Source organism: Chiloscyllium plagiosum, chromosome 11 (genome assembly GCF_004010195.1).
Source record: "Chiloscyllium plagiosum isolate BGI_BamShark_2017 chromosome 11, ASM401019v2, whole genome shotgun sequence".
NCBI classification, from domain to species: Eukaryota; Metazoa; Chordata; class Chondrichthyes; order Orectolobiformes; family Hemiscylliidae; genus Chiloscyllium; species Chiloscyllium plagiosum.
The window spans coordinates 34,198,374-34,221,578 of NC_057720.1; the positions used below are offsets into that span (position 1 = coordinate 34,198,374).

Consider the following 23,205-nt stretch of genomic DNA (forward strand, 5'->3'; position numbering starts at 1 on the left):
ATTTTGAGCATCAGGAATGTGGGGTGGGGGGGGGGCAGTGGGCAAGGGGGCTGAGAGATAAATGGGAGGGGGGGGGGGGTTGGCTGGGGGAACATAGCTAGGAATGCGATAGGTAGATGAAGGTGGGGGCTGATGGTAATTGGTCAGAGCGGCGGGTAGAGCGGATAGGTGGGAAGGAAGATGGACAGGTAGGACAGTTCAAGAGGGCGGTGCCGAGTTGGAGGGTTGGACCTTGGATGAGGTGAGGGGAGGGAAGATGAGGAAACTGGTGATATCAACATTGATTCCATGTGGTTGGAGGGTGCCAATGCAGAAGATGAGGTGTTCTTCCTCCAGTTGTCAGGTGGCTAGGATTTGGCAGTGGAGGAGGTCCGGTACTTGTATGTCCTTGGCAGAGTGGGAGGGGAAGTTCAAGTGGTATCTCTCACCCCCTTGGGGCCCCCCCACCCCACATTCCTGATGAAGAGCTTATGCTTGAAACGCCGACTCTTCTGCTCGTGATCCAACCTGACCTGCTGTGCTTTTCCGGCACCACACTTTTTGACTCTGATCTCCAGCATTTGCGGTCGTCACTTGTTCCTACTCAATTATATGCTGCCTGCTTATGTCCTCTTGAAGTACAGGAACTATTCTAATCACAATATTTACAAGTTTGTCATCTGCAGTTTTCTTAAGTTGTGCCTTATACTTCCAAGTCAAGTACTTCCTTGTACCCATTATTTTTATACTCCCCAGCTAGATGGCATCATTAAATTGCATTGTAATCAGAAAAGGAGACCAATCATGAACTTTGAACATAAATTTTGCTTTTTTGAACTGGCAACTCCAGCAACTGCAGCTTGTCAGGAGAGTTTGAAAGTATAAAGCCCAGATATGTTGTTGGCAAGGTTTCCAATGTTCTTCCATCATTACACAGGAAACCTTTTGCAAATGGAAAACATCTTCTGACACTTTGACAAATGCCAAATCCATCTCATTTTACACAACTAAAAATGCTTTTTCAGTCAACCATGGATTTCAGAACACCACTAATTGAAGTTGTAGGCAATATCCCAGTTTATTGAAGCGACATGCAGCTTTTTAACAGTTGCGTTGGTAGATTAAATCCCGAAGCTATGTCTCCAATAACAGCAGCTGTTATGTACCTTATATTAGCTGAGGTAACAATTTACTTTCTTCAGCTTCAATTGGCATGTTGTCATGGGGATAATCTGAGTGACAGTGATATTAGTTAATCATGACTGCAGAAGTATTCTGGGCATTGTTGAAACCTGCCATAGTCTATTGACAAATTTCATTTTAGTTTTTCAGGAAAACTGATGGAAAATGTTTTGTCAGAACAACTTCTCTTTCAGCAAAACATTTGAGCAGTGTTTTATTAAAATAACATAACTTCCATATGCCAAAATGGTGTGCAGTTTTTTGACCAATGCTTATCACAGAAGAAAGGGGCTAATATCCCACTAGTTATCACAATTTATTTGAAGACTTCTGTATGAAGAAATTAGTATTCAAAGTATAATGGGATGACAAAAAAGATCTTCACGACATAGAGTTAGGGCCCTCTGACAACTTCAAATACAGAAATTGGAGATCATGGGTCAGGCTGTGCAAAGTATACTTGGAATAGAGTAGGAACAAAATAGCTATAAAGACTTCAAGAGAATAGTGTAAGAATTGAAGAGTTTAACAAAAAAAAGGTAAAGTGATGGAAGAATAGTGGAAGAAAGATAAATTTGAAGTGGTACTGTTACTCAACCAAATTCAACGGATTTGATGAAGCTATCTGTTGTTGAAGAGCTCGAGTTATGTTTGTTCTGCTCTAATTGTCATGCTCCACTCTGTTTCTTTTGTCTGTCATCTTCCTCAGCTGTGTGTGGGGGAAATTATGTCTCATTAATTTGATTGAGTTTTTTGACGAGCTGACAAAAAGGCAGAGATATAGATGCTGTCTATATAGACTTCAGTAAAGCATTTGACAGGGTTCCATATGATACACTGGTTAGTAAGGTTAGATCACATGGGATCTAGGGAGAGGTAATTAATTGGATACAAAATTGGCTTGAAGGTAAGCGACAGGGTGGTGGTAGAGGGTTGCTTTGCGGTTTGGAGGCCTGTGACGAGCAGTGTGCCAAGGATCGGTGCTGACTGTTTTTTGTCATTTTATATAAATGATTTGGATCTGAATATAGGATGATGGTTAGTAAATTTGCAGATGACACCAAAAAGGTGGTGTAGTGGACAGCAAAGAGGATTATCTCAAGAGTTCAATGGGACCTTGATCAGATGGGTCAAGGAGTGGCAGGTGGAGTTTAATTTTGATAAATGTGAGGTTTTGCATTTTGATAAGGCAAATCAGTACAGAACGTATACACTTAATGGTAGGGCTCTGGGGAGTGTTGGCAACCAATGTTTATAGGGATGTTTATAGGGTTTGAGCTGCCGGGAGAGTCTGAATAGACTGGGGCTCTTTTCCTTGGAGTGTCGGAGACTGAGAGGTGACTTTAGAGGTTTATAAAATCATGAGGGACATGGATAGGATGAATAGCTAAGGTTTTTATCCAAACTTCCAAACTTGAGTCTAAAACAGGAGGGCATAGATTTAATGAGAGAGGGGCAAGATTTAAAAAGGACCTGTGGGGTAACCTTTTCACATAGAGGGTGGTGCCTGTTTGGAACAAGCTACCAGAGAAAGTGGTGAAGGTGGGTACAATTACAACTTCTAAAAAGTATCTGAATTGAAGGGTTTCAAGGGATATAGACCAAATGCTGACAAATGGGATCCTGCCAGATTCGGTTGTCTGGTCGGCACAGACTAGTTATACCGAGTGTCTGTTTTTGGGCTATATGACTCTATAATTACGCTGTCCTTAATCTCCCTTCCCACTGCACTACAGTTTGAGTCCTGGGAGAACAGGTAATAAACCAGAACAAGAAAAATCATTAAGAGCAGCTTGTGACAGGGATTTTCAAAGCCAGATTGGAGAAAGTGACGAATTGTGATTCTTAGTGAGATTGTGAGATTTGATGACCCAAAATGTTTTAAAGTCTGGAGAGAATTGCTCCAAAATCCATAGTGATCTGTCTTTATCACATTTGTTACTTGATGTGTGCTGTACGGTGTTTGATTGCAGTCTATTACCCATGTTAATCTCACATTTATTCTGCGTGTTAGAAATAAGGTGCACATGTGAATTGTATTACTGTTCTACTTTGTATTGTAAAGTTTATTGTTTTGTTCCAAATTCTGGAATCTTGAGACTTTATTCTCTTAATAAATCCCTGAATCTCTTTCTGTGTCTACTTCAAAGCTAGAAGATTCTGGTCCTTAGCCAGATCACACATAAGTTTGGTGATCTGGACTGAGATCAAATCAATATTTATGTTAGATCCTTTGCAATCTCAGGATATCGCAAATATCTTTATAGCCATTTAAATGGTGTATTTTCAAGTGTACTCCCTGCACATTGTGAAAATTAACTGCTGCATTTTTTTAAAAAAGTATTTTCATACACAGGAATGAGATAATATTGTAATTATGTTGATTGAGTGATAAATATTGGCCAGAACACTAGTTTTCTTTAAGCTATTACTTGGAGATCTTTTATGTCCAACAAAGTGAGTCCAAGAAACATGCAACATTTCTCAGTACTGCACTAAAATGACTTGCTTTTAGTGGACTTAAGCACGTGGAATGAGGCTTGAACTCTCACTTCTCAGAAAAGACTACTACCACCGAGCCATAACTGACACCTTTAAGACATTAAGGACAAGACTGAAGAATATCTAAATTCATAAAGAATGCATAATGGATCATGCAATTCAACTGTGATTGTGAATGCTAAAAGGCACAAAGTCTGGTTATACACATATTTGGCAAATTGGAAGATGTTTGTGGCTGTAGGAGGTCAGGCATCTTAGCTCCAGCACATCTGCAGGAGCTCCACAGGGTAGTGTTCCAGGCCCAAGCATCTTCAACTGCTTCATCAAAGACCTCCCTTTCATCATAAAGTCCAAAGTGGAGATGTTTACCTATAATTGCAGAATAGTCAGCACCATTTGTGACTCCTCAGATACTAAAGCAGTTTATGTTCAAATGCAATGAAATCTGGATAATATCCAGGATTGGGCTGAAAATTTGCAAATATTTGTGCCACACAAATGCCAGGCAATGACTGTCTCTATTAAGAGCCTATCCAATCCCTGCCCCTTGACATTCAGTGGTGTTGCTATCACCGAATCTAGCACTGTCAACCTCCCTAGAGGTTATCGTTGACCAGAAGCTCAACTGGACTCTCCATTTAAATGTGGAGCCTACAAGAGCAGGCCAGAGGCCAGGAATATTGCATCCAAAAACTCGTCGCCTGACTACCAACTACAAGGCACAAGTCAGGGGTGTGATGGAATACACCCCACTTGCCTGGTTGGGTTCAGCTCCAACAATACTCAAGAAGCTTGAAGCCGTCCAGGACAAAGCAGTCGCTTGACTGGCAGCACATCTACAAGCATCCATTCCCTCCCCAACCGACACTCGGGAACAGCGGTGTGTACTATCTACAAGATGCATTGCAGAAATTCCCTGAAGATGACGAGGCAGCACCTTCCAAACCCAAAACCACTTTCATCTCTGAGGACCAGGGCAGTAGATGTATGGAACACCAACTTCAAGTTCCTCTCCAAGGTAGTCACTGTCCTGACTTGGAAATATATCACTATTCCTTCACCTTTTGTGGGTTCAAAATCCTGGAATTTCCACCATAATGACATTTTGGGTCAATATACAGCATGAGGACTGCAACAATTCAAGAAGGCAGCTCATCCCCACCTTCTCAAGGTCAATTAAGGATGGGCAATAAGTGCTGGCCAGCCAGCAACATGCACATCCCACAACTGAATATTAAAAAGAATCAAAATTCAGATTGAGAAAAGATTTTGAACTTTGGGTGATTTGTCGCAGAAGATGTTTGCTGTAAAGTAATGGTGAGTTGGAAAGGAGATCAAGGAAGGTGCAGTTGTGGAGAAGGACAGCTGAGAGGCAAAAGAAGCAGAGTGGAGCATGACAACTAGAAGAGGAATGTGATTAATTGGCATTGGTCTGGAACACTAGTGTTTAGCACTATTACTTGACCATTTCCGCAGATTCACAGATTAGTTGCTCTGTCAACATGGCTTAGATGTATATAGTTCTATGTTCATTTCCGTGCATTCTTTTGACTTTTGAATTTGGATAATGCCAGAAAAAAGTAGATAGCTATTCTACAAGTTAACTACTTATTAATGTTAAGCTTGGTCACTTCCAACTGTGTTATCTTCCGCAGCCCACCTTGTATGTTTGCATATGATATGTACTGTTCTGTTCATTTTAATTTAGTAGTTAAATTGGGAACTTACCATTTCATCACAGCCAAAGGTTTATAGTCATACTTTGTTTTTCTAGTTGAATAAAAGTTATTATGCACATGTCTGCCAAGCCAAATTACCGATATCCCACCCTGATTAACTTCTTAAATGTTCCACAAATGATAGCACAGACACCAAGCAGGGGCTGGAGAGTTGATTTGTGAACGCAGTTAAAAATATCAAAATATCGGCAGAAGTAAAAGTGGTTTACAAAAGGAATCCTAAAGTTTTACGTTAAACTAGCTAATGCTTCTGGAGTCTAAAACAGAATTTTGAAAAGGAGTATTCTTCGCTTAATAAAAAGAAATTGCATTTCCAGCTGAAATAACTAGCAAAATAAATTGAATCAAATAAGTATTACAAAAATATTATGAAGTGTGGCGCATTATTGTTGAAGATAGTTATTCACTAATAGTTAACTGTACTTTGATTGCCCAGGCTCCATCTGATGGTAAACATTGTTCAGTGCAGGTTTACTGCAGTCGGCCAGGATAACCCGCACCAACTAATTTCTACCATGAGATGGAGCCCATGACTTCAACGGAGAGTAGAAGGTTGCATCAAGGAGTGGGAACCAACTGAAGAACAAATCCAGGGCTAAGTTTAAAAAAGAACACGCAGAAGCACAAACTGGGGTGACAGCTGGGCCATGCAAGAAGTCTGGAGCCAGGGCAGGGTTGGCAAAGCAGCTGAAGTTCTTGACGTTCACAAAGGCACTGGGGACTTGATAAGTAAAGATGGAGTAGAGGAACTGGTGCCAAGGGAGGAAGGACTTCTAGACTGAGGCAGGGACTAGAAGCCCCAGGGAAGAGGTTATGTGTAGATTTCAGGAAGTCTGTGTTAAAAGATGTTAAAATGAAAACATCAATATTAGTGAATATATCAGCATTATGTCATTACCCAAAACAAAACATTAGGGACGTCCCTTAAGCAGTTACTTACCTAAGAATTCAGAGTCCGAGGATCATTAAACACAAGTGGAGATATGTGACTGGTCTTGCGGTGCAGGTGTACAGATCTGGAGAGGAGACTGGGTTTAGAAATTAATCAAATCATTTCTTCATATTGGATATGCGTGTCTTTTATTTCCCTTCTCAGAGACAAAGAGTCATAGAGGTGTACAGCACTGAAATAGATCCTTCGGTCCAACTCGTTCATGTCGACCAGATATCCCAACCCAATCTAGTCCCACCTGCCAGCACCGTATCACTCCAAACCCTTCCTATTCATATACCATCCACATGCCTTTTAAATGTTGCAATTGTACCAGCCTCCACCACTTCCTCTGGCAACTTGTTCCGTACACATACCACCCTCTGCATGAAAAAGTTGCCCCGTAGGTCTCTTTTATATCTTTCCCCTCTCACCCTAAACCTATGCCCTCTAGTTCTGGACTCCCCCACCCCAGGGAAAAGACTTTGTCTGTTTATCCTATCCATGCCCCTCATGATTTTATAAACCACTATAAGGTCAACCCTCAGTCTCTGCGCTCTAGAGAAAACAGCTCCAGCCTATCCAACCTCTCCCTATAGCTCAAATCCTCCAACCCTGGCAACATTCTTGTAAATCTTCTCTGAACCCTTTCAAGTTTCACAATATCTTTCCGATAGGAAGGAGACCAGAATTGCACACAATATTCCAAAAGTGACCTAACCAATGTCCTGTACAGCTGCAAAATTATCTCCCAACTCCTGTACTCAATACTGTGACCAATAAAGGAAAGCATACCACACGCCTTCTTCACTAACCTATCTACCTGCGTCTTCACTTTCAAGGAGCTATGAACCTGCACTCCAAGATCTTTGTTCAACAACACTCGCTAAAACCTTACTATTAAGTGTATAAGTCCTGCTAAGATTTGATTTGCCAAAATGCAGCACCTTACATTTATCTGAATTAAGCTCTATCTGCCACTTCTCAGCCCATTGGCCCATCTGGTCAAGATCCTGTTGTAATCTGAGGTAACCCTCTTCGCTGTCCACTACACCTCCAATTTTGGTGTCATCTGCAAACTTACTAACTGTACCTCTTATGCTCGCATCCAAATCATTTATGTAAATGACAAAGTAGAGGATCCAGAACCGATCCCTATGGCACTCCACTGGTCACAGGCCTCCAGTCTGAAAAACAACCCTCCACCACCACCCTCTGTCTTCTACCACTAAGCCAGTTCTGTATCCAAATGGCGAGTTCTCCCTGTATTCCATGAGATCTAACCTTGCTAACTAGTCTCCCATGGGGAACCTTGTCGAACACCTTAATTGAGTCCATATAGATCACATCTATGGTTGGTGTAGTTTTCACCATGCAACTATAGTATGATGACAGAATCTTGCAATGGATTGTCTAGTTTGGTTATCCATCTGACTGACTCCTTCAATGGTGAATTGTAAAAGGAGGTGCCTCTTTCATTGGTTCTTAGCCAGATCATTGATGCAGTGTGTGTCATGGTTTGGAATTCATAGCTGCAATCACATCCTTTCCCATCTTTAACCAATGGAGTTGGGACTGCTGCCCACATGTGGGAAGATTCATTAGGGTTCAGCCCTGGGATCTCAGCTGCTGGGCCTGAGTTGAGAAATTGATTACTGTCTATCAGGATAGTGGGCTGATGCTAACAGGATGAATATTCTGGATGAATATTAAATGCTGCAGCTACAGAATGGACTGTATGATTTTAAGCACTTGTTTGGAAGATTTTTCAAATCTTTGTAAGTGGGAAAGTCAGTATTGCTCATGACCTTTTCGGTCACACAAAGTGTGGTGTCATCATGGGGAATGGATTTAAGCATTCCTGACAATATCCTCAAGGTGGAATTTAGTTGCAAATCCACAATATGTGTGTCATAGCTGCGATCGTGAGTCAGATTGCTAGTCTGCAGCAAAATACAGATCACTGCTGCAAAGTGGAGTGTTCTGGTCCACATTCTAGCAGTAACTTGATCAGTTTCACTGCTTTTTAAAAAATGTTTTGACAGTTGTTGACGAGGTGTGGCTATTGGGTGAGTAGAAGACAGGGTGATACTGATGTACTTTGGAAAAACCGCTGTTTTTCCCCTGCTACTGTCCAGCATAGTTTACTAATATATTTTACATAAGACCATGCAGAAATTTTATAAATGTAAGTAGCAGTGGTGGTAAAGCAAAAATAAAGGAATTATTTTCTTTTTGTCAGAATTTGCATAGTATATGACATCAGATCTTGAACTGTAAGGTAATTTGTCAGAAGTTCAGATCATTACAGTTACCAACTGCTAAAGATTTTGGGCTTTTGGAATAGTTGGCTGGAAAATCCTTAGTGATTGATTTTAAAATCCTTAACAATTCTCTCCCACCCCTGCCCCACAAACATGTACAACATTATGCTTGTTTTTCACAAGAATTACAGATCAACAATCTTTTAGAATCATGTTTATCCTCAGAAAAAGAAACATGGAGGAAAGAAATATATAGTATCAAATTTGGGCCAAATTTGCAAAGCTACTGTGAGAGTATATCAAAGAACGTATATGGTTATAAAGGAGAAAATAGTAAGAGAAAATACATCTTAAAGAAGTTTCCTCTGACAGTACAAAGATGTACAGGTTATGTGGAGTGACCATGCTAAAACTGTCCCGTAGTATCCAGGGTTATGCAGGTTATGTGAGCTAGCCGTGGTAAATGTGGGGTTACAGGGATAGAGTAGGGGTCTGGGTGGGCTGCTCTTTGGAGAGTCAGTGTGGACTCGATGGACTGAATGGACCTGTTCCAGCATTGTAGGGATTCTATGATTCTTTATTCTGTTTGGTCCACTCTGTCACTTTTCTTTTTCTATTACAATAATCCTTTCTCAATCAATAAATGATCATTCAAAGTTAATGGTGTTCAAACTTGTCTCTGATATTAGCTCAAAAAGGGCAATTGAAAATATTTGACTGAACATTATTCCAGTAAAATAATTGTGTTCAACTAAGATATATGACAATCTAACAGTGTTAGTGCTGCTATGATTTCTGACCAGACTTCCAAATAATGTTATAATCTAGCAAAGGAACAATTTTGACAAAATGAGAGATGTATAAGACTTACTAAGAGATTATAGCCACCCTCCACTGTTTTAACAAACAGCAGTAAATTTCATTGTGCAGCATTAGAATAGTAAAACACTTTTCGATACATATGCGACTTATTCTAGCATCACAGATTATAGTAGCAAATATTGGTGATTGATATTGACTGAACAAATCACAGCACGGACCAAGTAGCAAATGTAATCAATTCAGATCTCATAGGCTTCTTGATAACTCTTCACTATCACCTCCATACCCCCTCCCCCCCCCCCCCCTGACATTGTGATATGGTGGGTAATCAACTCTCATGTAACTTTAATTCTTTAAAGTTTAAAGGGGTTCTAGTTGCTCACTTTTGCCAGTGTGGTCTTGAAACTGCTGCTTTGTTGTGCACTGCCTCATTGCCTGCTCCTATTCTGGTTGTTCACTTTCCTTTCTTGAGTTTATCCTCCTCTGGATTCTGGTGCCTCTACTATAGTACTTAGTTTCAAGCACAACTGACCACTGGCTTCACCAAGCTAGAACTGCTCCTTAGCTTTTTGCAGAGCGTGAATTGGCGAACCAGTGCCTTTGTAAAGGAATGATAATATATGACTGTCTTCCTTTTGTAGGAATGCATAGAAGAAGAACATAATTGCAGCTTGAATTCAATGATGCAAAGTACAATTCCATCAATTGCAGGTATATTTTTATTATGTGTGTTTTGAGTTCTATATTATGCTTACTAATGTAATTAAGGTGGGGTCAGCTGGAGTAAACTGAGAAAGGAGTTTAGTTTTAAAACAAAAAAGACTGTTAATGTACATTGACCGACGTTTTTAAAAAACAACGTTCATGACTCAGCAACATCCTAGTGAGGAAGGAGTGTTCTAGGAAGAGGATAAACCAACTATGATTAATAAAGGATGTTATGGACAGTATCAATAAAATCACATAACGTGTCAAAGATCAGTGGTCATTTGGAGGAAGGGGTAAGTTTTAATTGTCAGCAAAAGATGGCCAAAATAACATGAGCAGGAAAAAATAAACTGAGGATAGACTGGCTAGTAAAATAAAAATGAACAGTATAAGCTGCTTGAAATGTCTAAAAAGGGAGAGAGGCATCAGTGAACATTTGGCCCTTAGCAAATGAGCCTGAGGAACTAGTAATGGCAATCCAGGAAATGGTGGAGGAGTTAAACAAATATTTTGCGTTAGTCTCCAGCGTAAATGATAGAATGGCATTCCAAACTTACTAAATAATGAAGAGGTTAGCAGTGTTTGTTTGAGGTGAAGAGGCGAGGCGCAAGAAGATAAATACTACCTTTATCATTAAAGTATTACTGGGGTTAAAGGCTGATAAGACCCATGGACCTAATGGGTTGCAGCCTATGATGAAGGCTGTATCTACAGTAATTGTCAATGCGCTGGTTGTAATCATCCAAGAATCCTTGTCTACTGGAAAGGTCCATGTGGATCAGAGGATTGCCAATGTAATATCCTCATTCAAAAGGGAGGGGAGAGACAAGAGGGGTAACTATAAGCCGCTTAGCTTGACATCTTTTTTCGGGAAAATGTTATCAAGGAGTAATAGCAAAGCATTTTGCAACCTATAATGTGCTCAGGCGAGTAGTTCTTTCAGGAAGTAGCAGGTAGGATAGATTTCTAAAAAGCATTACATAAGGTACCACACATAAGGAAAGTTGATAAGGTAAGAGCACATGGTGCTGGGAGTAGTATATTAGCATGGATAGAGCATTGGTTAACTAATGGAAGACATTTGGGATAAAAGGGGTGTTTTGAGGATGGCCACCTGTAACCAGTGGAATGACATGAGCATCAGTGCTGGAGTTAATTATTTACGACATATGTTAGTGACATGGATCCACAAACAGAAATTGCTGGAAAAGCTCAGCAGGTCTTACAGCATCTCTGAGGAGAATTCAGAGTTAATGTTTTGGATCCAGTGATCCTTCCTCAGAACAAATTTATGGATAACACAAACATAGATGAGAAGGCAAGTAGTGAGAATGACACAAGGAGTCTACAGAGGGGAGTGGGCAAAATCTTGGCCGATGGAAAATAATAAAAAATGTGAGGTTACACACTTTGGCAGGAAGAAAAGAAGACATAAATGTTGTTTAATTATTATATTGTGGGAAAGATTGCAGAAAGATGCAGCACAGAGGGATTTTGGTGTCTTCATACATGATTCACAAAAGACAGTAGGTAATAGGCAAGGCAAATGAAATGTTGGCCTTTATTCCAAAGGGAATGTACAAATTAGGCCATGGCTGGAATACCATAAAGAGTTCTGGTTCTGTATATAAGAAAAGATATACTAAGGTTCACTTGGTTGATGCTTAGGTATGGAAGATTTTTATTTGAGGAGAGTTGAGTAGATTAGAGTTTAGATTCCCTACAGTGTGGAAATAGGCTCTTCGGCCCAACAAGTCCACACCGACCCTCCAAAGAGTAACCCATCCAGATCCATTTCCCCCTGATTCATGAACCTAACACTATGGGCAATTTAGCATGGCCAGTTCACCTGACCTGCACATCTTTGGATTGTGGGAGGCAACCCATGCAGACACGGGGAGAATGTGCAAACTCCACACAGACAGTTGCCCGAGGTGGGAATCGAACCTGGTGCTGGTGCTGTGAGGCAACAGTGCTAACCACTGAGTCACCGTGTCATCCGAGTAGGTCGAGTTTATACTCGAGTCGAGAGTGGAGTGCTGGAAGAGTAGAGCAGGTTGGGCAGCATCCAAGGGGCAGGAGAATGGATGTTTCGGGCAAAAGCCCTTCATCAGGAATGTACTCAGAGTTTAGGAGAACTAATGGAGACCTTACTGAAGCACTACGATGATTCGGGTTCTTGCCAGTGTAAATGTGAAGAGGCTTTCCCCTTTTCGGAGAGTCGGAAACCAGAACGCGTTATCTCAGAATAAGAAGTTATCCATTCAAGTCAGATTAGAGGATTTTCATTTCTCTCTGGATGATGAATCTGTGGAATTCTTTACTGCAGAGGGCCATCATGGTCTGATTGATATCTATATTCAAAGTTGAGATAGACTGATTTTTAAATCAGTAAGGGAATAGAGGGTTACGGAGGAAAAAGGCAGGAATATAGATTATAAGTAGGCTATCGCTGGAAAAAGCGCAGCAGGTCAGGCAGCATCTGAAGAACAGGAGAGTTGATCTTTCGGACAGGACCCTTCATCAGACTGATGAACGGTTCTGTCTGAAACATTGACTTTCCTGCTGCTCAGATGCTGCCTGACCTGCTTTGCTTTTTCCAGGGCCTCACTCTACCCACTCTGACTCTCCAGCATCCGCAGTCCTCACTATCTCATAAGTTGATTAGATTCCCAACAGTATGGAAAACGGGCCATTCGGCCCAACAAGTCCACACCAACCCTCCGAAGAGTAACCCACCCAGATCCAAACCCCCACATTTACCCCTGACTAATGTACCCAACACAACTGGCAATTTAGCATGGCCAATTTACCTAACCTGCACATTTTTGGATTGTGGGAGGAAACCGGAGCACCCGGCAGAAACCCACGCAGACACGGGAGAATGTGCAAACTCTCCACAGACAGTCACTGAGGCTGGAATTGAACCCAGGTCCCTGGCACTGAGAGGCAGCGGTGCTAACTACTCAGACACCGTGCTGCCCCCACATTGGTTTGTCAGCAACTTTAAACTGTTCAATATAATGGAAACAAAGGTTTATGTGCAAATATTAATGTACAATGAATTGGTGAGGATATTCAGCAAACTGTATATTTAACAATAACATTAAAATCATATTCTCCTCTCCCTTTTCAACCTCCCTTCTAAAAATTTATAAAGTGTGAATATTTTTAGCTATGTTTGTGGATCTTTAAAATTATTAACCCCTTTACAAGCTTGCAACTATAAGTTTCAGGTAAGAGCCTTGTAGTTTTAGAAAGAATGCTAAATCAAAGTAGAGTGTTATTCAATGGCTGATGGTTCTCCTTTTTGACTTCACACACTGAAAACTATACAAATATGAGAAGTTTGAATGTTGAAGAAGCGAAGAATTAGTAAAAAAAAAAATCAGATGATTTAACTCGCGGTTTGCTTTGTAAATGCTAGAAGAAGCCCCAGTTTCATCTATCTATGCCCTTTTTTAAACCCTATTTTATTAAGTTTTGTAACGAGTTGCTAAAGAATGTTGATGGCTTCAATTCTCAGTCATTTATTGTAATGGGAGATTATTCTCCCTCATAAATTCAAAAATCATTTACTCATTGTCTGATATGTTCCAAACACAATTCTCTACTCACCTAATACTGTGTTTAAACTGAATGCATGTTCTGTTTGGGATAAACAGTAAACATTTTATTTCCCTCATTTGCTAAGTTCTCATCCTTTCCATTTTGTAACTCATGCCCACTTGTTTGAAAGGCTACAGTAAATAGTTTTAATAGCTTTTGTTTTCATCCTTAGAGTTGAAAGATGAACGGAAAATTCTGGAACGTGACCTGCAGCAGGCACCATCAATACAAAGTCTATTACAGGTTCACAAACCGCCTGGGTGCAGGTCCTCAAAAAGATCCTGCAGGTAACATCTATTCAAAGCAGTTTCTTCCTCCTCAGATCATAGGTGAGCAGGGAGGCTCTGGTATTTTACACCTAAAGTACTTTGCTTGTTTGAGGGCTCTGTTCAGCAGATTATTAAATTAATTTAAGGATCCCTAAACTAACAAATATATCATTCTACTCTTATCTACTCATTAAACTCACCTAATACAAACAAATTATTAAACTCTTCCACATTCACAAACCAATATTTACATGTCCTAGTTCAAAATTCAAATTAAAAAATAAACTGCAATTAAAATTATGCACTTAGATTGTAATTACCCATCCTAATTGCCCTGGATAAGGTGAAGGTAAATTGTTTTCTTGAACTGCGGCAGCTGTTGAATTTTCAGGACACACTGTGCTGTTAGAGAGAGGGGTCCAGGAAATTGGGCCCATTGGCAATGAAGAACATGAAATAGTTCCACGTCATGGTGGCGTGTGACTTGAGGTGAAATGAAAGTGGTTGTGTTCCCATGCATCTGCTGCCATGCTCTTTTAAATGATAGAGGTTACAGGTTTTTGAAATGATGTTGGAGGAGCTTTGGTGAGGTACTGCTGTGCATTTTGTAAATGATACATACTACTGCCACTTGCCCTCAGTTGTGAAGGGACTTAATGTTGAAAGTGTGGGTGGGGTGGTAATTGGGCTGTTTTGTCTAGGCTTCTTGTTTTTAAGCATGTTATTGGCTTGGTGGTTAGCATAGTGTCGTGGATATTGTCTACACAGGTGGCCAGAAACTATTGGATTTGTGCAAAAGATAATTAGCGAAGATAGATTGCAATGAGTATAGGCCAAACATGTGATGGGTACATGATAAATGAATATGGACCAAAAGTGGTAAAGTGTGAGGTCATGCACCTGGGTAGAAAGAATAGAGACTATTTTCTAAATGGGGAGAAAATTCAGAAGTCTGAAGTGCAAGAGACTTGAATTCTAGTCCAGGATTTTCTCAAGGTAAACTTGCAAGTTGAGTCAGTAGATAGGAAGGCAAGTGCAATGATTGCATTTATTTCGAGAGGACTTGAATATGAAAGCAGGGATGTACTTTTGAGGATCTATAATGTTCTGATCAGGCCACATTTAGAGTATTGTGCACAGTTTTGGGCCACATTTCTTAGGGAGGATGTGCTAGCCCTGGAGCGTGTTCAGAGGAGGTTCACGAGAATGGTCCCAGGAATGAACAGCTTAACAAATGAGGAAAGTTTGAGAACTCTGGGTCTATACTCGATGAAGGGGGATCTAATTGAAACTTACAGAATATTCATTGGCCTGGACAGAGTGGCTGTTGGGAAGATGTTTCCATTGGTAGGATAGACAAGGACCTGAGGGCATAGCGTTAGACTAAAGGGAAGACCTTTTAGAACAGAGATAAGGTGAAACCTCTTCGCCAGCAAGTGGTGAATATATGGAAGTCACTGCCACAGAAGGCTATGGGGGCCAGGTCATTGAGTATATTTTAAGACTGCGATAGATAGGTTCTTGATTGTAAAGGGGTTACAGGGAGAAAGTGTAAGAATGGAGTTGAGAAAGTAATCAGCCATGATTGTATGGCGGAGCAGATTCGATGGGCTGAATGGCCTAATTTCTGCTGCTATGTCTTATTGTGAAACAAAAAGTGCTGGAGATCAGTGGGACAGATAGCATCCATGGAGAGAAAGCAAGCTAACGATTTGAGTCTGGATGACTCTTCTTCAGAGCTGAAGTGAAGTGTGGAGGGGACAGCATTTATGCAACAGTGAGGGAAGTGGCGTAGGGAAGGTGGGGTGCTGGGGGAGAACAGAAGTGGATACTTCAGATTTAGTGGTCAGAATTGTACATCTGAGTTTATGGATGGTGCTAAGTTAGGAACAGGATGTTCTGTAGATAAAATCAAGAAGTTGCAAAGGGACATAGGAGACTGATCCAGTAGGTAAAAAGTGTAACAGCTGGAATTCAATGTAGGCATGTGAGGACTTTCACTTTAGATCTAATATCGAAAAATCGGTAATTGCTTCTGAGAAATCTGGATCAGTAGAGGAATAAAACAAAAAAATTGTTTCTTCACCCAATTATTGAAACACTCATGCATGAAACCAAATGTAATCAAAATACTATTGCAGTGTTGATTTTAATCATAAAGATTGAAATTCAAAGGTGAAATTATATTCAGTTGCACGTGGCCTTAGTAAGACTCCATCTGGAGCAATGTGTTAGGAACTTCGGGGGGGGAGGGCTAATGGGCCTTAAGGAGAGAAATTGAGAGCAGGATGCATGAATTTGATTTTCATTGTCCTAACCTAATTGAGATGTTACAAACAATGAAAGATTTAATAGGGTGAATGTAAGTAAACAATTTCCTTTTGTAACCAAAGGAATCGTAACAAAACATTATTATTATCTTGAGAGTAGACCTCTGCCATTTTGGAGTGAAATCAGGAAATATTTATTCACACAGAAAGGGTAGCAAAAACCTATTCTTGTAAATAGATGCTGGAACAACTGACATTTTCAAACTTAAGGTTGATAGATTTTTGTAAGGATAAGATATCAAGATATGGAAAGTGAAGTTAAGTTGCAAGTCAGCTGTAATCTGCTAGAATGCTGAAACAGGTTGATTGCTGTCTTCCTATAATCGCAAGGATAGACTCCCCAAACTCCTCTACCTCGGTCTGCTTTATTGCCAAACTTTAATGGCAAAAGTCTAGTGAATACCGTGATTTTTCAGAACATGCACAAAAATGAAACGATTTTGAGTTCAATTGGCAATTTGACTTGGTCAATCAAATTGTACCACAAGGAAAAAATATCATTCACACAATATTTTAGAGTTGCTCTGCTATTAAAAATGCAGTAAACAGGATTGAATCTGCTCCTGAATTGTGGGAATAGGGTAAATGGTAATGACAATGACAACTTGCTTTTTCGTATTGCCTTTAAAATAAAGGCCTAGACTTAGCTTTTGCTGTTAATTGGAAAGAAGAGGGGATATTGGAAATGGGGAGGGAGGGGGAGTGGGGTGGAGAGGAGAACTATGTGCTGTTAGCTGAAGGGCAGTCTCAAGAAAACTTCTAAAGCCTGTTATAAATGTGATGACAGGATTCTAAAGTTTGTGACAAAGTGTCGCAAAAGTTTGAAAATGTGATAAATCACTCAAAAAAGCAAGTATCTGTCCTTGCACTGAAAACACTCCTTGGGCGCATTTCAGCTTGTGCTTTACCATTGACTTGCTTTGTGGAAATCTTTGCCGCTTGTCTCAACACTAGGCTCAACTGCAGGAAGAAGCAGCAGCTTACATTGCGACCTGCTGACAATGTCATTGAGCAGCAGCAAATTAATAGAAGGTCCCAAGGCACTTTTTCAGTGCTAGAAAACAATTGACATTTAGTCCCATTGAGTGAAGTTACAGCAAGTGGCCAGATGCTGTAGAAAGTTGTGTATTTGTCAGAGATTACCATGTACAAGACAGGAGTGTGATGGAATACTTTCCACTCATTTGGCTGAATGCAACTCCAACAATTCTCAGTAAGACCAGCATCATCCAGGACAAAGCAGCACAGTTGATTGTGAAGGTTGTTTAGGGAGCACTTGCTGATAGTGCTGGACAGGTTTGTCCCACTGAGGCAAGGAGGGGTTGGTAGATTGAAAGAATGGTGCATGACAAGGGATGTGGAATATCTCAGCAAGAGGAAGAAGGAAGCTTACTTAAGGTTGAGGAGGCAAAGATCACACTGGCTCTGGAGGGTTACAAGGTAGCTAGGAAAGAACTGAAGAATGGACTTAGAGTTAGAAGGGGAATGAGAGAATTTTTTAGCAGTTCGGATGAAGAAAAACTCAAAGGCATTTTACACTCAGGTGAGAAGCAAGAAGGTGGCCAAAGTGAGGATAGGGTCGGTCAGGGATAATGGAGGGAACTTATGCCTGGAGTCGGAGAAGGAGGAGAGGTTCTTATTGAATACTTTGCTTCAGTATTCACGACTGAGAGGGACCTTGACATTTTGTGAGGACAGCATGAAACATACTGAGATGCTCAAACAGGTTAATGTTAAGTGCTGAAAATTTTGAGAAACCTAGGGATAGATAAGTCCCCTGGTCGAGACAGGATATGCCGAAGGGTACTACAGGAAGTGAGGGGAAAAATTAGTGCGCATATGGCGATGACCTTTGCGCCCACACTGTCCACTGGAGTAGTGCCAGATGATTGGAGGGTGGCAATTGTCATTCCCTTGTTCAAGAAAGAGAATAGGGATAATCCTGGGAACTACTGACCAATTGTCTTACATTTGTGGTGGGCAAATTATTGGACAGGATTTATGATTACTTGGAAAACTATATAGGTTGATTAGAGAGAGTCAGTATGGCTTTGTGAGAGACAGTCTTGCCTCAAGCCTTATTGAATTCTTTGAGGATGTGACAAAACATATTGATGAAGGTAGAGCAGTAGATGTGATGTACATAGATTTTTAGCAAGATATTTAATCAGCTTCCCCATTGTAGGTTCATTCAGAAAGTAAGGAGGCATGGGATACAGAGAAATCTGGCTGTCTGGATACAGAATTGGCTGGCCCATAGAAGACAGAGGGTGGTCGTAGATGGAAAGTATTCAGCCTGGAGCTTGGTGACCAGTGCTGTTCCACAGGGATCGGTTCTGGGACTTCTGCTCTTCGTGATTTTTATAAATGACTTGGATGAAGAAGTGGAAGGGTGGGTTAGTAAGTTTGCCAATGACACGAAGGTTGATGGAGTGGTGGATGGTGTGTAGAGCTCTTATAGGTTGGAACGGGACATTGACAGGATACAGAGCTGGGCTGGCAAGTGGCAGATGGAGTTCAACCTGGAAAAGCGTGAAGTGATTCATTTTGATAGGTCGAATTTGAATACAGAATACAGAGTTTAAGGCTGGATTATGGAGGAACACTGGGATCTTGAGATTCATGTCCATAGACCCCTCAAAGTTGCCATCCAAGTTGATAGTTGTTAAGAAGACATATGGTGTGTTGGCTTTCATTAGCATGTGGGATTTTGTTTGAGCCGCAAGGTTATGTTGCAGCTCTGTAAAGCCCTGGTTGAACTACATTTGGAATATTGTGATCAGTTCCGATCACCTCATTATAGGAAGGATGTGGAAGTTTTTGAAATGGTGCAGTGGAGATTTACCAGAATGATGTGGATTGGAGGGCATGTCTTATGAAGAAAGCTTGAGGGAGCTAGGGCTTTTCTCATTGGAGCAAAGAAGGATAAAAGGTGACTTGATGAAGGTGTACAAGATGATGCATAGATGGAGTGGATAAGCTAGAGACTTTTCCCCAGAGTGGAAATGATTATCATGAGGGGGCATAATTTTAAGGTGATTGGAGAAAGCTTTTAGGGGAGATGCCAGAGATCGGTTCTTTACACAGAGTGGTGGATGCTTGGAATGCACTGCCAGCAGTGGTAATACAGTCAGATACATTAGGGACATTTAAGCAATTCTTGGATAGGTGCATGGAAGACAGTACAACTGAAGTGTATGTAGGTTAGTTTAATTTTAGAGTATGATCAAAGGTCAGCACAACATCGAATGCCGAAGGGCCTGTACTGTGCTGTACTATTCAATGTTCTAATTCATCAAGCACCTACACATTCATTCTCTCCAGCAGTATTGCACAGTGGCAGTGTGTACCATTTACAAGGTGCACTGCAGCAACTTGACAAGGTTCTTTCAACAACATCTTTAAGTCCACAATTTTTATCACCTTGAAAAGGGCTATAGATGGAGTACATCACTATCTGCAAGGTCCATTCTAAACCACACATACCATCCTGACTCAGAGCCACATTATTGTTGCGTCATTTTCACTGTGCTGGTACGCCCTCCGTCATAACACCAAGTGTACTTAAATCACATGGACTACAGTGGTTAAAGAAAGCTGACTGCCACCTTCTCAAACACAATAAGGGACAGACAATAGCATCTTTTGCCTGTACCCCCCACAATGACGAAGCTTTTGTGGCAGGGGCTATCAAATTGGGACCACTTCAATATTCTGAGGAAATATTAGAGCAGGTACCAATACTCCAATTCCCTTGGTGCCACATTGTGGCCTTGCCAGGACCTCCGAGATCTCCTTCACATTAAGATTTAGACATACGTATCAGCTGTCTCTTCTACTTTCCTCTCTTCCACTATCCCATCAGGACAAGCTGCCTCTAAGGTTGCCTCCTGTCCTAATATCGAACTTGTATCTTACCCTAGCTTCTCTTCAAACTTCTCTCATGTATTTCTGAATTAATCATGTCCATGTAACCCACTCCTTGTTCCTTTACTTTTCCTGATCCCTGTGTGAGCTGATATTATTAGTAGTTGTTGCTCCTCGGGTGCTGTCTCACATTTAATTTTGCTAATGTCACCCAGCTCCTCAAAAATACCTCTTGCTCCAACTGTCCTGTAAACCTCAAATTCGGTTCCAATGCTGTTTTCCTTTCCAAACTCCTTGAACACACCTTCCAATTCCATGCTCATATTTCCCAAAGTTCTATGTTTGACATTTACAAACTGCCCCTCAGTGACATCCTTTGAAAACGCAGCATTTTTTTTTCATGTACACACTATCAGCAGCCAGCTCTGTCACACCACTTCTTATACTCATCCAGTGTTGCTAAATCATCATGTAGCTTGTCTGACAGATGGATCAGCAGAAATGACTTCCAATTAAATATTGCAAAGACACAAGCAATTGTGTTCGACTTTGTCCATAAACACTTTCACTACCTCCTGACTCCTGGCAACTGTCTGAGCCTGAACCTATTCATAACCTTAGTCTCTTACCTGATCCCGAAAAGAGATTTGGATCATGTATCAGCACCATTGTTAAGACCATCCATTTTCATCTTTGGAGCATCAACATTTTCCACATCAGACTCAATCTATATGCTGCTTAAAACCCTCATGCTCTTGTTACCACTGGACTTTATTATTCCAGTGCACTGATGGATAGCTCCCACGTTGTACCATCCATAAAACTGTCGCTATCTAATCTTTGCTGCCTGTGCCTGTGATTCCCATCTGTTTGCTTACCACCTCTGTGTTAACTCATCCACACTGAACTGGCCAAGCAACATCTCGATATTTAAATTCCTTCTTAGTTTTCAAATCCTTTCATAATCTCACGCTTCCTTATCACTAATCTCCCCACAGACCCATAACCCTCTTCTTTTCACTGAGAGGTGGTGTTTATATGATTCACAGTGTTGCTGAGTAGGTAATTGAGTGAGGAGGATTGTTTGATAGCACCTTCTGTTATGTTGTTGATGGTTACAAGTAAACTGATGATGCAGTTAATTGACTGGATTAGGTTTGTCCTGTTTGTGAATAGAACACATCCAGTTCATTTGCCATATTGTTAGGTCGACACCAGTGTTTGTAGCTGTACTGGAACAGTTTGACAGGGGCATGGGTAGTTTTAATCTTCGGTACTGCTGCTGAAATGTTATCAGTGTCTGTAGGTTTTTTTGTATCTATTGCCTTCAGCCTTTCTTGATGTAAGGTAAGGTGAATGGAATTCATTGGCATCTAGGATGGTGGGAATCTCAGGAGATTATGGTGTGACTGGCTGTTTGAAGGTACATGAGAATAACTCTCCAGAATGATTATCCTTTCATTTTGTTTCCTTTCACAGGAGGGATAAGGCTGACCTCTGCTTTCTGTCTCAGCATGATGGTATAACTGAGATCAGTAACTTAGTAAGTGAGCAGTTGCAGCTGTGAAACTGAGTTATCAGCCTGCAGAGCTTTTGTGGAACTTTGGTGCACTGTACCAGAATATTGTCCTGAACATAGCTACTACTACTACTCTCCTATGTCTTGCACTACTTACATGAAAGAAAGACTGCCTCGAGTGTTATTATAGCAGAGTTTAATGTACCATCACATTCCACATAAAGCATTTTTTTTTTGTTTGATGTAGAAACATATCGAGGTGGAGCAACACAGCAGCCAATACATCAGAAGAAACTCAATACTCCATATTGGCAGCTGACTTGTCAGAAGCTGATCTAGAACAGAAAATAAAAAAACACAGTATTTCGACTAAAGGTGAATCCAGTTCCAATGGAACTGGGAACTTAAAAACCCTTGCAGCATCCTCACACAGGACATCTTTTAGGGCAGTGGACTTATCATTGCCTAGTTACCACGATGAGCGAGCTTCAGCAAGCTGTCCTACATCAGAAAATACATGTGCTCCTCATCCTCTGTCTAACATGAAAGGCCAGAATAAAGTTCAACTACATCTAATGGGTGATGTGTCAGGACCATTTGATAAGCGAGAAATTGAGTCTACACATGATAGAACTTGCATTGAAGGATCGCTACTTTTACAAGCTGGTGTTCAGAAGTCATTGGCGTATTCAGAATCTCCTAATAACTTCGCTGTTTGGCAGCAGTCAGTTTCTTCCTCCATCCGAACAGATAGTCATTACACCACAGAAAGTAAGAGGACTTCGTCATCAAATTTGAGAAACTCTGTTGAGGTATTATCTTCAATACCTAAGCAGGATGGTCGTGTTCTTATTCCATCGCCACCTTCGGGTGAAAAGCCCACTGGTGCTCAACCCAGGAACATGCACAGAGTGAGAAGAGCCCGAGTAGACAGCTTGGCTGGCAGTGCCTGAACAGTGAATCCAGCCTGAATGTTCCAGTGAGCTGGCCTCCATTTTGAAGTTTGGATTAATTTGGGTTGACCTAAATCGATTAAAGAATAAATGCTAAAGTTCCCACTGTTTTGATAGTTTACTTCCACTGTGCTACCTCATTTTTACTTTAAGATGTGTGCTAAATAAAATAAAAATAAACTAGATCCCAAAGATGTTTGCTTTCTTTGCATTAACTAAATCATTTTAATGGTGAGAGCTTTTTTAGGAAGCAGATGTACATTTGATACTATCCAAAATGCCCTTAAAGCATTTTTTTGCTAAGTGTGGATTAACATTGACGTTATTGTAAATAAAATTGGGAGAGATTTAAAATTGGCTATCAATTGACTAGTGCCCACTTTATTTATCGCCCGGATCAAGATGATTCCTTTGGGTTGTAGCTATATACATAGCGCCGCGCCCCCTGTACCCGCGGGGGTTACGTTCCAGGACCTACTGTAGAAGCCTGAAGCCGCAGATAGGAGTGAACCTATTCATTTAAATGGGAAA

At 40.8% G+C, this 23,205-nt stretch overlaps 1 protein-coding gene across 7 annotated transcripts in view; it reads left to right on the forward strand.

Moving 5' to 3' along the window:
• The window catches only part of ccdc24 (coiled-coil domain containing 24), a 107,760-nt gene extending 84,894 nt beyond the window's left edge, over positions 1-22,866 (forward strand). For all 7 annotated transcript variants that reach the window (XM_043699070.1, XM_043699074.1, XM_043699073.1 and 4 more), the window contains 3 exons: positions 10,061-10,130; positions 13,909-14,023; positions 21,969-22,866. In XM_043699070.1, coding sequence (XP_043555005.1) covers positions 10,061-10,130; positions 13,909-14,023; positions 21,969-22,674 — 891 coding nt within the window. In that variant the 3' untranslated portion in view covers positions 22,675-22,866. The remainder of the gene's footprint in view (positions 1-10,060; positions 10,131-13,908; positions 14,024-21,968) is intronic.
• Positions 22,867-23,205: the final 339 nt, after the last annotated feature.